Raw genomic sequence first — 11,398 nt, forward strand, 5'->3', positions numbered from 1 at the left:
CCCGTCACCTCACCCGCCCCCGGGAGTTCGGTGGCGTGGGGGTCCGGGGGCCCGCAAGGACCTGTCAGCAGCAGCTTTGTGAAGTGGCCGTAGGGGTAATTATTAGGGCTGGGTTTCCCCCCGCGCCCGAAGACTTAAATGGGTTGCCCTTTACTGATCTTTAAGTAAGACAGCTAAGGCATAGTCGTATTTTCTGCCCACCCAAGTGTTTTTTAAAATAGAATGTCTTTGAGGACAGAGAGTTCTGCCTCCAGACAGCTTACCTCGTGTTCCATCTTACATTCTTTCTGTCAGCTAGTTTATGCACTGGTGTTAAATTTCCCTGAATTCATGACTTCCGTAATACTGATATGTGGGAAATGTGTTCGTAGTTCTTCTAATAGTAATTTAGCGTGTAAAGGGCAACCGATGAAGGTTTGTTTCTTTAACAAAGAATGGAAAGAGTCTGTGGATTTAGTCCTCAAAGCTATGAAGTGCTCACAGCTTCCACATTTTACACTGGTAACAGTAAAGGAATGCTTTTAAGACCGCGACACCTGGCGGAATTTTTCTAGGACAGGATATTCTTGGAGAGCATCTCAGAAGTGCAGCCGTATCATTGTATTCTATTTTAAAGCTCTTGTGCATAGAGCTTGTCAGTCAGATACCTCTTCAGTTTCAAGCAAGCTGCAATAATCTCAATGCAGAATCTAATATTTTGTCATAAATGAAAAATATTTGAGGTAGTAAGGAAGCTCCTGGAAAGCAAATGTGTTGATTAAATATTCTTTTTAAAAAAAATAACTTATGTTTTGTTTATTTTTTCAGATGTGAGCACCTCTGCATCATCATCTTTACAAAGCAAAGGGAATATTTCCTTATGGGGTAACAGGAAGCTTTTTTTTGACACTCATGCGCTGGTGTGCCTCTTGGAAGAAAATGGTAATTTGCTAGAAATGGGTAGCTATTTTCAATGTCCTTTCATGAGTGGTTTTTTTGGTTTACAAAGTTTGTTACTTACTTCTCCTTGACACATGATGTTACAGCTTCAGTTTTATGGATTTTTTTTTTAAATACACTGGGTAAGAACATGTAAGTTTTTTCTACTTCCAAAAGGAAACAGTGAGCTTATAACTTTGATTGGAATAATTTATTATCCTATGGGTAATTAAAAATGCTGAAGAGAAATTAGATTTTAAGAATCGAAAGTAAAAACAGTTTTCAAGGTAATGTTTAACATGTATTAATTGGATTCCTACATATTTAGTATATACCACCTTGAATATGCAACAATATGTTATAATAGGATTGAATACGGACTACTATGTAAAATGCAGGTTTTAGGATATAATGTAGACTACTATATAAAATATGGCTGCTTTTATGCTAAAACACAGATAAGGGAATAGATTATTTTGGATTCATGCTAATGTTGCTGAGGTGGGGAAGGTACCTTAATACAGCTGAATTGACTTCTGACAGCTCTCCATCCCTGAAAAGGAGAGGTCCCAGCCCCTTTTCCCTGGCACGTGGCTTCATCTCTTTCCATATGCCAGCCTAATTCTCAGAAAACTCTGCAGCTCTTTTGCTTGATAGGTATTACGAGATGCTAGTTTAATGAGCTCACAGAGCAGTTGTGTGAGCGCCAGGACACATACAAACTGGCAGGAGGAGGGATAAGGAGAGAGGGAGGAGGGGTATCTTCCTTTTGGTGGTGGCAAACTATTATGTCAGCTCAGCTATTGAAAGCAACTCACTCTCAGACCACATATGTGCTTTCTAATGCTGAACTGTTAGTTTGAAACAATCACGTTTTTGCAAGTGTTCCTTTTCATAATGATTAAATCTTTTTCGTGACATTTTTACTCCTGCATTTTGAAAGTGGAAAAATTGAGAGTATTTCTAGGGACAATGTTTTACAGTAGTTTCCAATATGTTCAGTTTAAAAGGTTTTTAATAGGGACTCAGAGGCTGGTAGGCCTAAAATCAGAGCGACTAGCTCTGTTTTCAGTTCTTGAGTTTTGCACATCTTCAGTGGTTCTAAAGATCTATAGTATACTGAAAGTCGGTATCTGCTTTTCAGGGGCAGAATTCTTGCTCACAGAAATAACCACATGTGAGAGATGACATTCTAGAAAATTTCCAGCATTTCTCCTGCTGATATTGTAATAGTGCTGTACTACAGAAGCAGCTATACTATGTCACAGACATAATTTTGGGGTGAAGGAACTTGGATGTACTGACTGGTTGTGTTCTTTTGTTAGTGCTGGATCAAGAGGAGTATGTTTTATTATCTTTCGTAACTGACATTCGTTTTAACTTGGTGCTGAGTATTAGCAAGTGACATTTCTCTAAACTGCCCAGATTTAGGTCTCTCTCTGAATGTTGTTGCATTTTCTTTTGCTTAGGGTTCACTACTCAGCAGTCGGAGGTCACTGTATCTGCATTAGTGAAAATTATGAACACCAACCTGGATATGATTTACAAGGACATGGTGACCAAAGTACAGCAGGTTAGCTCAAAGGTGATGGTGGGGTTGAAGTAAATCAAAAGCTAGTATGCCTGCTAATGAAATATATGTTGCTATTTATTACTGTTAGACACTGTATTTTAAAAGTTTGAAGGGGAAGAACAAACATCCCTGTGTATTTATTGGCTAGTGAATTTTGTCTTGAGTTTATCAAATACTTATCAAAGTGTTGTGGTGGACCTTGAGATTTAGGTACTGTGAGTTGGTACACAAACCGCAGGTAGTTTTTTGGTTTCAACCTTATTGTAGCATGAAATACAATCACTGAGAAGGCTTTTAGACAGACATAGGAGGTATTCAATGCATGGATTTGAATAGTTACAGTTCCTACATATATTCTTTTTTAGACTTGTAACGAGGAGGTACAGACTCCCTCAGTGATTTACCACCCTGTTATGTGGTACCTTTTTATTTATCTGTGTCACAATGACATTTATATTGGATTAGAATTGAGCTGAATTTCTGTTTTATATAATGTTTTTAGGGCATGATTAGTGTGGTTGTATACACTGGTAACATATAGGAACATAGATTTCAATATCAGCATCCAAACTATCCATCTCCTTTTCCTTTGATGCATACATTGTTCATGGTATCCTCTAAACCTACCCAGCATATACATCTTGGTGCAAGGAAGTGAAGAAAACTTGCTTGGAAATAGACTGATAATGCTGAGTATCTAGAGAGATCCTTTCTGGCTACCAGGAAATTGCATACAACTGAACTGAATTGTTAGCTTTGACTTGTGAGGGTATGATTGTTTTAATGAATAATTGTGTCTGGAGGCAAGGCTGCTTGTTCTGATAATGGCTGTGATTTTTTGGGGGGGGCCCTTTGTCAGGTCATACAGAGGTAGATCCATGTAAGGAATTGGACATGCCAGTGTTGAATATTGCCACGTTGAGATCTTAGGCATCTGGCTCCAGAAATGAAACTGAAATTCAGAGTAAGGCATGATTCACTGCATGTGGAACGTAAGCATCTTTGAATGGGATTCACGATACCTGGTATGCCTGAATTCCCTGACACGTGAACTAGTCAGACAGACAATGCTGACAAGAAGCATAGCTGAAGTACAACCTCTTGGGCTGCTCTGTGAGGCTGGGATTCACAGCCCCAAGTCACCTTCTGAACACAGGCTTTAACTTACTCCATAGTAATAAGGCTGCTGTCTTAAAACCTGAGCAAACGCCAGCTGCTGTCTCTGCAGTATAATAGTCTTGGCAGTAGGGCATCTCATTAAGAAGCGGAATACCTGGATTTTGCACCACCTTCCATATAGGAAGGCTTCAGCTCATCTTTCCTACCTCCTAGATTCCAGGCAAAGCAGACTTGGGCGAGCTTTCTCCCCCTGTGCGGAATTTGTTCCACAGTCAGAGAACATAATGTTAAAGGGACCCTTTCTCCCATGGCTGGCTATATTTTACAATAAGCAGTCGTTGCATCTCTGCCTCCTTCTATGCCCAGCTTTTTTTGAATGAAAGTAGACAGGTTTTCCTTTGTTGCTCCTGATGGTAGATGTTTTCTGAGACTGTCTGGTAGATTCCACCCTCAGGTGACTTTCTGTCATTAAGATTGAAATGTGCAGGTTTGTATGGCATGCTAAGATAGAAGCAGCTCAGGAGGTGTGTATGCCATGAACTCTGGGCAACACGATAGAACCTGTAGTTCCTTATAGTCTTTGAATGCATAAGAGCTTATGCAAAAAGAGAGTGATGAGTTGGAAGAGGATTTGGAAAGTTGTGGATGTAGCTATTACCATTAGGCCCTAGTTGGGTATGTAAAAGATGAAATATGACACTGGTTAGATAAAGCCTTGGGGGAGGGGGGGGATGTGCGTATGTATGTATAGAGATGAAGAAGAGGGAGAATATGGAAGAGTTTGTTCTCTGTTTTAGTGAGTTCAGTGAAGAGGGGAGAGAACAAAAGCAAGCTGGAGACATCAGGGAGTAAGAGAGGAGGTGTCCATGGAAGTACTCTTTCTGTAGACTCTTTTGTAACATGTCTAGTACACTGAGCCATTTTTTCAGTGTTGTGGTCAGGTAGCCTGCTGAGGCATGTCCAGATGCCACTTAAACATGTAACACTAAGTTAGAATAGCATTTCCCAACAAAACTGAAGCTAGAGTGCTGAGTCTCTAGCTGAGCGCAGATTTGTGGAGTTCTTAGTCCAGAATCAAAAGCAAGGGACTACTTATTAGGGGGAGATCTTCAGAGAAGAGAAGGCAGTCCCTGTTTGCATGTGTGGATAGTGTAGGATCTAGAACAATGTCTACAAGCTTTTCCATCCTCGAAAGTTCCAGAGAATTCTTGTTTGTCTTCCGTCAGGTCAGTATAACAGACTGAGAAGAGCGATTATAAGTATAGTGCATGATTCTGAGTAGTGAAGCAGAGCGAGCCCCCTTGCAGGGGGAGCTAAAAAAGGAGGTAATTACAAAAGAGTATGGTTGCACTGAGGAGTTTTGGTCTGAAAGCCAGCTTTCCTCATTTAGCTCAGAGATGCATCTTCTCTCCCTAATGCCTTTGCTAGCTTAAGAATTTGAAGACTTGGAAAAAAACTATTTCCTAGGCTATTAATTGAATTATTCTGATCTGTGTTAGCACTGCTAATTTTGTCAAACATTACCAACGCTTGAGCCTAATTTGCTTATTCTGTCACTTAATTTATCTTGCTTTCTGAAACTCAGGATAATCAATCTGAAATTGCTGAATTAAAAATCTCAGGGTATCAAAATAGCCTATGGTATTTGTAGGCACTGATGAGAAAAAGCATTATAGTTATGATATGTTCTGAGGTTTTTCTTCCCTCTTTTAAAGGAAATTGCACTTCAGCAAGTAATGTCCCATATTGGTGGTGTGAAAAAGGACATGATTATTTTGGAAAAAAGTGAATTTTCAGCACTTCGTTCAGAAAATGAGGTAAAAATCACTATCTTGGAAAGTGCTATTCTAGCACTTGCTTATTTTTTCTAATGATGTAAAAAAGAATCTTGTACCCAAGGAGTTGGCTCTGGGGCCAGTATGGTTTAACACCTTCATTAATGACCTTGTTGATGGGTCAGAGTGCGCCCTCAGCAAGTCTGCAGATGATGCAAAGCTGGGAGCAGTGGCTGATACACCAGGCGGTTGTGCTGCCGTTCAGAGGGGCATGAACAAGCTGGGGAAATGGGATGGCAGGAACCTCATGAATTTGGAACAAATGGAAATGCCAAGTCTTGCCCCTGGGTAGGAATAGCCCCATGCACCAGGACAGGCTGGGGCTGACCAGCTGGAAAGCAGCTTTGCCGAAGAGGCCGAGGATCCTGGTGGACGCCAAGTTGACCATGAGCCAGCGATGAGCCCTTGCGGCAAAGACTGCCTGGGCTGTTGGGAGGGCTGCCAGTGGGTCAAGGGAGGTGATCCTTCCCCTCTACCTGGGTGAAGGTCCATGAAAATGATGAATGGACTGGAGCATCTCTCCTATGAGGAAAGACTGCGAGAGCTGGGACTGTTTGGCCTGGAGAAGAGAAGGCTCAGCAGGGATCTCATCAATGTATACAAATATTTGAAGGGAGGGTATAAAGAAGGCAGAGACAGGCTCTTTCCAGTGTTGTCCAGTGACAGAACAATAGGTAATTGGCACAGACGGAAATGCAGGAAGTTCTATTTAGACATAAGAAAACCCTTTTTACTGTAAGGGTGGTAGACCACTGGAATAGGATACCCAGAGAAGCTGTGGAGTCCCTATCCTGGAGATGTTCAAAACCCAACTGGACATGGCCCTGAGCAACCTGCTCTGGTTGCCCCTGCTTTGAGCAGGAGATTGGACTGGATGATCTCCAGAGAGAGTTAATAGGTATAGCTGTAGCATATTCTATTTCGTATATTTTTTTGAAAGAGATAAAGTAATAGAATAATTAGAGTTAGAAGGGACCACTAGAGAACATTAGGTAGTTGCAGGCTGCAGTATGATTGCCATTTAGCCATCTCTTCTTAAAGCTGAACAAACCCAGCTCTCTCTCCTCTTCACCCCCCACCATCTTCATGGCCCTTCACTGGACTTGCTCCAGTATGTCAACATCTGTCTTTCGCCAGGGAGCCTAAAGCTGGACACAGCACTTCCAGTGCAGGCTGACAAATATGGGGAAATAATCACTTCCCTTGGCCTGCTGGGTTTACTCGTTTATACCATCCTATGCATTTGGCCACCTTTACAGCTGTGGGATATTGCTAGCTTCTGTCTTGTGCTGCTGTTTGGAAATGCGCAGCACTGAGTATACAGCACTGTATAGATATGATAAACATATCTATACACATACTGAGGACATAGAGTTAAACCACACTCATTTTGCCTGCCTTTTCACAGTATGGATAATAGTCATTGTTACTGATCATGCAAATTCATTAGTATTTCTAGATGATGTGTTTTTATATACAGTAATAAAGTGTACAATTTTTTTCTACTCTCCCAGAAAATAAAACTTGAACTCCAGCAGATAAAGAAGCAAGTCGTGGTAAGATACTGTACCAATATAATTAAGAATTAATTAACACCTGTCTAGTTTGCTTTAAATAAAAAATAATTGTTGCTTTCAAGATTTTATTTTAAAAGCTATGCTTAATTGTTGTGATATACAGGATACTGAAATTGCAGTTGATGTTTTTGCTGCAGCCCACAGTGTACTAATTTCATGCATACGTCATTTATGGTGACAGAGAACTGTGAATGGTACAAGAGGTGAAGAAAAATGTAACTGAAGATTTTTTATTTACATGTCCTTAATTTAGATTCAGAAAGTGGCTAACTGCCATGTCATGGTTAAGGCTGAGTGAAGTTCTGCATTTAGGGCTGCCTGTTATGTGTAAAGATGCAACATACTTTCAAAATTACAACACTTTATAATTGGTTTGGGGTTTTTTTGTTGGGTGGGGGGTTGTTGGGTGGGTGGGTTGGTTGGTTGTTTTTTGTCTGAAGATGTATCTGTTAGCTGTCCAGAATTTAAAATAGCTTTTGTATGGCTTCTTTAGGCCACTAAGTTTGGGACCATTATGTTTGGTCCCATTTGTTTGGGAGCAAATGACCTTTGCAAGAAAACAGACTCTCTGGAGAAAACTTACTCTGTTAGTTATCATACAGATTCTTATTCTTACCAGGTTTAAGCATCAGTGCTGCGTTTCTGTTCTTTATGGTTTGCTTGTCTTGAATAGCACTCTAAACACCCTTCTACCACCAAAACCAAGATCGTCTCAAAATCTATTATTTCAATGGGTGTGGACTCATAAGCAGCCTTTATACAGAAACAAACGTTCTTGCAAGAGTGATTAAGACTGGAAACTGGGAAACATTAACTATTTTTAGGGAGTATGGTCATCTGACTTGAGAACCGCTGTTTCCTGCTGTAATGTCCTTAGCTGGAAGGATGGGGCATTCTTCTTTAACTGGCAGAACGTTGGACTTGTTGAGCTAGCTGACAATGTGGTCAAACTCAGCCTAGTGCCTCCTTGCCATTTCTTTCCTATTCTCTTAAGTTTCTTTTTGCACTGTCATCTCCAAAAGGAGAACATAAATTTCTCAAGGCTAATCCTACATGTTTTATATTGTGTTATGAAATGCTTAATGCATCTGGGTTTTCAGAATACCATTTTAAAATACTTTTGGCATGTAATTTTTGAATCGTAACTTATTTTATGGTTTTAGTTGCATATAAATGAGTTAGCGTAATCCACTGGTCAAGGATCCGAGTCAGCTTTTCTTAAAAGCTAGATGTCTTTAAATTTTGCTTTTAACTGTAAATATAAAATAACTTGCCCTTGTGAGAATTACGTTTGCTCATACTTGTTCTTCTAAAAGACAAGAAGACACAATGTTGTAAAAGTTTAAGAAAAATGTATTTCTAATTTTTTGATTCATTGAACTGTAATGTATCGTGTTGTAATGACATCTAGTTATAGAACAGTTAAAGGTTGAAAATTCAAACATAGAAATTCAGTCTGATTATTGTTCATACTAACTTAATGAACTCTTGACTAGTTGACGTTGGCCTACTTGAGAGATGCTTACTTGTTTTTAATAGTAGAATCTCCCAGAACATCAGCAGTCTTTTGCTTCTCCCACAAATTCATCTGATCAGCAGTTTGCCTCATGACAAACTGTCAGCTGGCTGGAATTCCTGCCAGGAGGTTGCATTAAAATGGCAGCTGTCACTGAGAAAAGCAGGAATCACTTACAGCTATTGATGAAGTAAAATGCAAGCGTACAACTTAGGTAGTTTAAAAAAGTTAGATGTTTAAAAGTATAATAAACGTTTCCTGACTTCTAAAATGTCTGTAGCTTTTTCTGAAAGCCCTAGATGTAGTCTTTAGAAACAATTTTTTTTTTTTACATTGGAAGGTTAGAAACTGCTTTTAAAGTTATTTTGAGCATCAAGATTAGTTTCATGGAGGAAGTGCAACTTACGTGTGTACCTAGGTATGGGTTTCAAGAAATCGGAGAGAGTTACGGGATATATGAAACATTCCCAACATTTATAGAAGGATGTGCTCTCAATTAACTGCTGTTCTCAGTGTCCTGGTTTTAAAAGCAATTGTTAGTTTTTGATTCTGAGATCCAATTCACACTATAGAACATGAGTATTTACCGGGGGAAGAATAGGAATATTTATACTTCAGAAAATTATGTACGTTAATTGGAGAGAAGCTTGATTCCTGAGATATGTAAAGGAAGGCACAATATATTTGTCTCATTTTTTCTGCTTATGATTAAATAGAAAATCTTGCTTGCTGCTTTACCAATTTTTTCCCATTAGGATGAAATTACCAAAGTTCGTGCAGATAACAAGTTAAACCTAAACCTAGAGAAGAGCAGAGTGAAAGAATTGGTAAGTTTGGTTACTTTCTTCTAGAAACATCTAAACAGTGAGTAATTTCCAAATTTGGGTAAGATGCTCTTACCCAAAGAGCATTTTCATATTAATCTATATTACCATTCAGCTTCAAGATGATATTAATCCAAGTTATTCATCCTTATACTGCTATAGTACAAGGTGCCATGTTTGGTTTTGTATGTCTATCTAGTTTGATATTGGTTTAATATCAGGATTAACATATTACACTTTAATATATTAGATATTTAATCTAAATATGCTGACTAGCTCCCTAGAGTTTTTCTATGTTATTAGTAGATCTCTTTCTCTATTTTCACACTTAATTAAGTTTACACATTTCATTAAATTTATCATTATTGAAGATGTTTCATTTCCCTATAGCTACAGAATTTATAGCATAGCTGGTTTGTCAGGAAATACCTATTGTGAAAATAGTTTTAACTTTTTTTTTTTTTTAATTGTAACTGATACTGGTTCAGATTGTTTTGAACTTTGAAATATCTGGTAGAACTGAATTGATGTGATCTTAAGTTAGAATATCTAATTCTGCAGATGAGGAATTAGAAGATTAACAGTTTTTTGCATTATATGTAGCACTTTAGGTAGAGTTCTGTTCCCATAGATCTTTTTTGAATAGCTTTTAGGATTTCAAAGAAATTGCATCTTCTAAATTGAAAGATCTTTTAATGACATTTTTCCATTAATTTTATTTCTTATTCAGTCCTTTTTCACAGTTGTGTAATGAAGACTTAACATTTATCTCCAATCTAGGCAATAAGAACTGTTCAAGTAGGTATCATCTATCTTCTGTGTGTGCCCCTTGAAGTTTTTCACAATGATTAGTTTAGGTAACAGCTTGTGTCAGTGATTTAGTGTAATGACTAACAGTCTGTTATCCCATGCTAGATGCTTGAATAAAGTACCATATGAGCAGGTAGAATTCTTGTTTGAAGGTTAATACTTTATGCTAATGTTTTAAAAAAGCATCATATGAAATGTATTAACTGTGTGGATCCTAAGCTTTGCGATACTTTAGGCTTACAAAACCTATTTAAAACCACTTCACCAGTGATAAATTAGGCACTAGTGTTTTCTTGTGTATTTATGTAGGATCCTGAAATCTGGACTCTGTCTACTGCTCAGACCACTACATTATTTTGACTGCCTCCCAGGAAAAGCAAACTGTGCGTGTCAACTTTCTCTTAAGAAAGTTGACCAACTTTGTAGTCTGTTGTGCAACTGTAACTTCATAATTTCTATGAAAACTGCTCTTTTCTCCCCCCCCTTAATTGCCAGCTCTGCCATGCATGAACAGAAAAGGAAAAAGGCAGGTGAATGGGGAGCAGGTTGTAACATATATGCTGAGTTGGGGGTGAGATGTAATCCAGTGTTTTCTATAGTAGGCAGAGCATCATTATCATATTTCCTTGGATTGTAATGTGACTTAGGACTGAATATCTAGCTTTCTGAGAATAAAACTCAGGATAATTGAAGGTTACTGTGCATTCTTACTACGTTACTATTTAGAAGAGACGTGTCCTAAGTTTAAATTGATTTAACTTGGAGCACTAAGTAAAATTTTCTCATCCTTCAGTTTTGCTTGGAATAAGTACTGAAGGACAATTTCTTAATTTGTCAACACTGATGTGGGCAGTCTTTAATGTTTCAAACTCTAAATGCTTTATCTTTTAATTAATTCATTCAACTTTATGCTTCTTGGAGAATCCTGCATCGCTTAATGCACATCTGCTTATGCTGTGATTTATATCTGCAATGATAACAGATGTGATTTAAAAACTCAAAGTACGTGTCGTGGTTTAACCTCAGTTGGCAACTGAGCACTACACAGCCGCTCACTTGCTCCCCCCCCGCCCCGGTGGAATGGGGGAGAGAATTGGAAGAGTAAAAGTGAGAAAACTCGTGGGCTGAGATAAAAACCGTTTAATAACTGAAATAAAATAAAATCCTAATAATAGTAATAATAAGAAGACTATACAAAGCAAGTGATGCACAATGCAATTGTCACT

General features: G+C 38.5%; 1 protein-coding gene across 1 annotated transcript in view; it reads left to right on the forward strand.

The window, feature by feature from the left end:
* MCUR1 (mitochondrial calcium uniporter regulator 1) overlaps positions 1-11,398 on the forward strand; it is a 31,332-nt gene that overhangs the window by 13,548 nt on the left and 6,386 nt on the right. Inside the window, exons 2-6 of the mRNA XM_009326555.1 lie at positions 808-921; positions 2,388-2,491; positions 5,326-5,427; positions 6,960-7,001; positions 9,294-9,365. Coding sequence (XP_009324830.1) covers positions 808-921; positions 2,388-2,491; positions 5,326-5,427; positions 6,960-7,001; positions 9,294-9,365 — 434 coding nt within the window. The remainder of the gene's footprint in view (positions 1-807; positions 922-2,387; positions 2,492-5,325; positions 5,428-6,959; positions 7,002-9,293; positions 9,366-11,398) is intronic.

Source organism: Pygoscelis adeliae, unplaced genomic scaffold (assembly GCF_000699105.1).
Source record: "Pygoscelis adeliae isolate BGI_AS28 unplaced genomic scaffold, ASM69910v1 Scaffold186, whole genome shotgun sequence".
Taxonomy (NCBI): Eukaryota; Metazoa; Chordata; class Aves; order Sphenisciformes; family Spheniscidae; genus Pygoscelis; species Pygoscelis adeliae.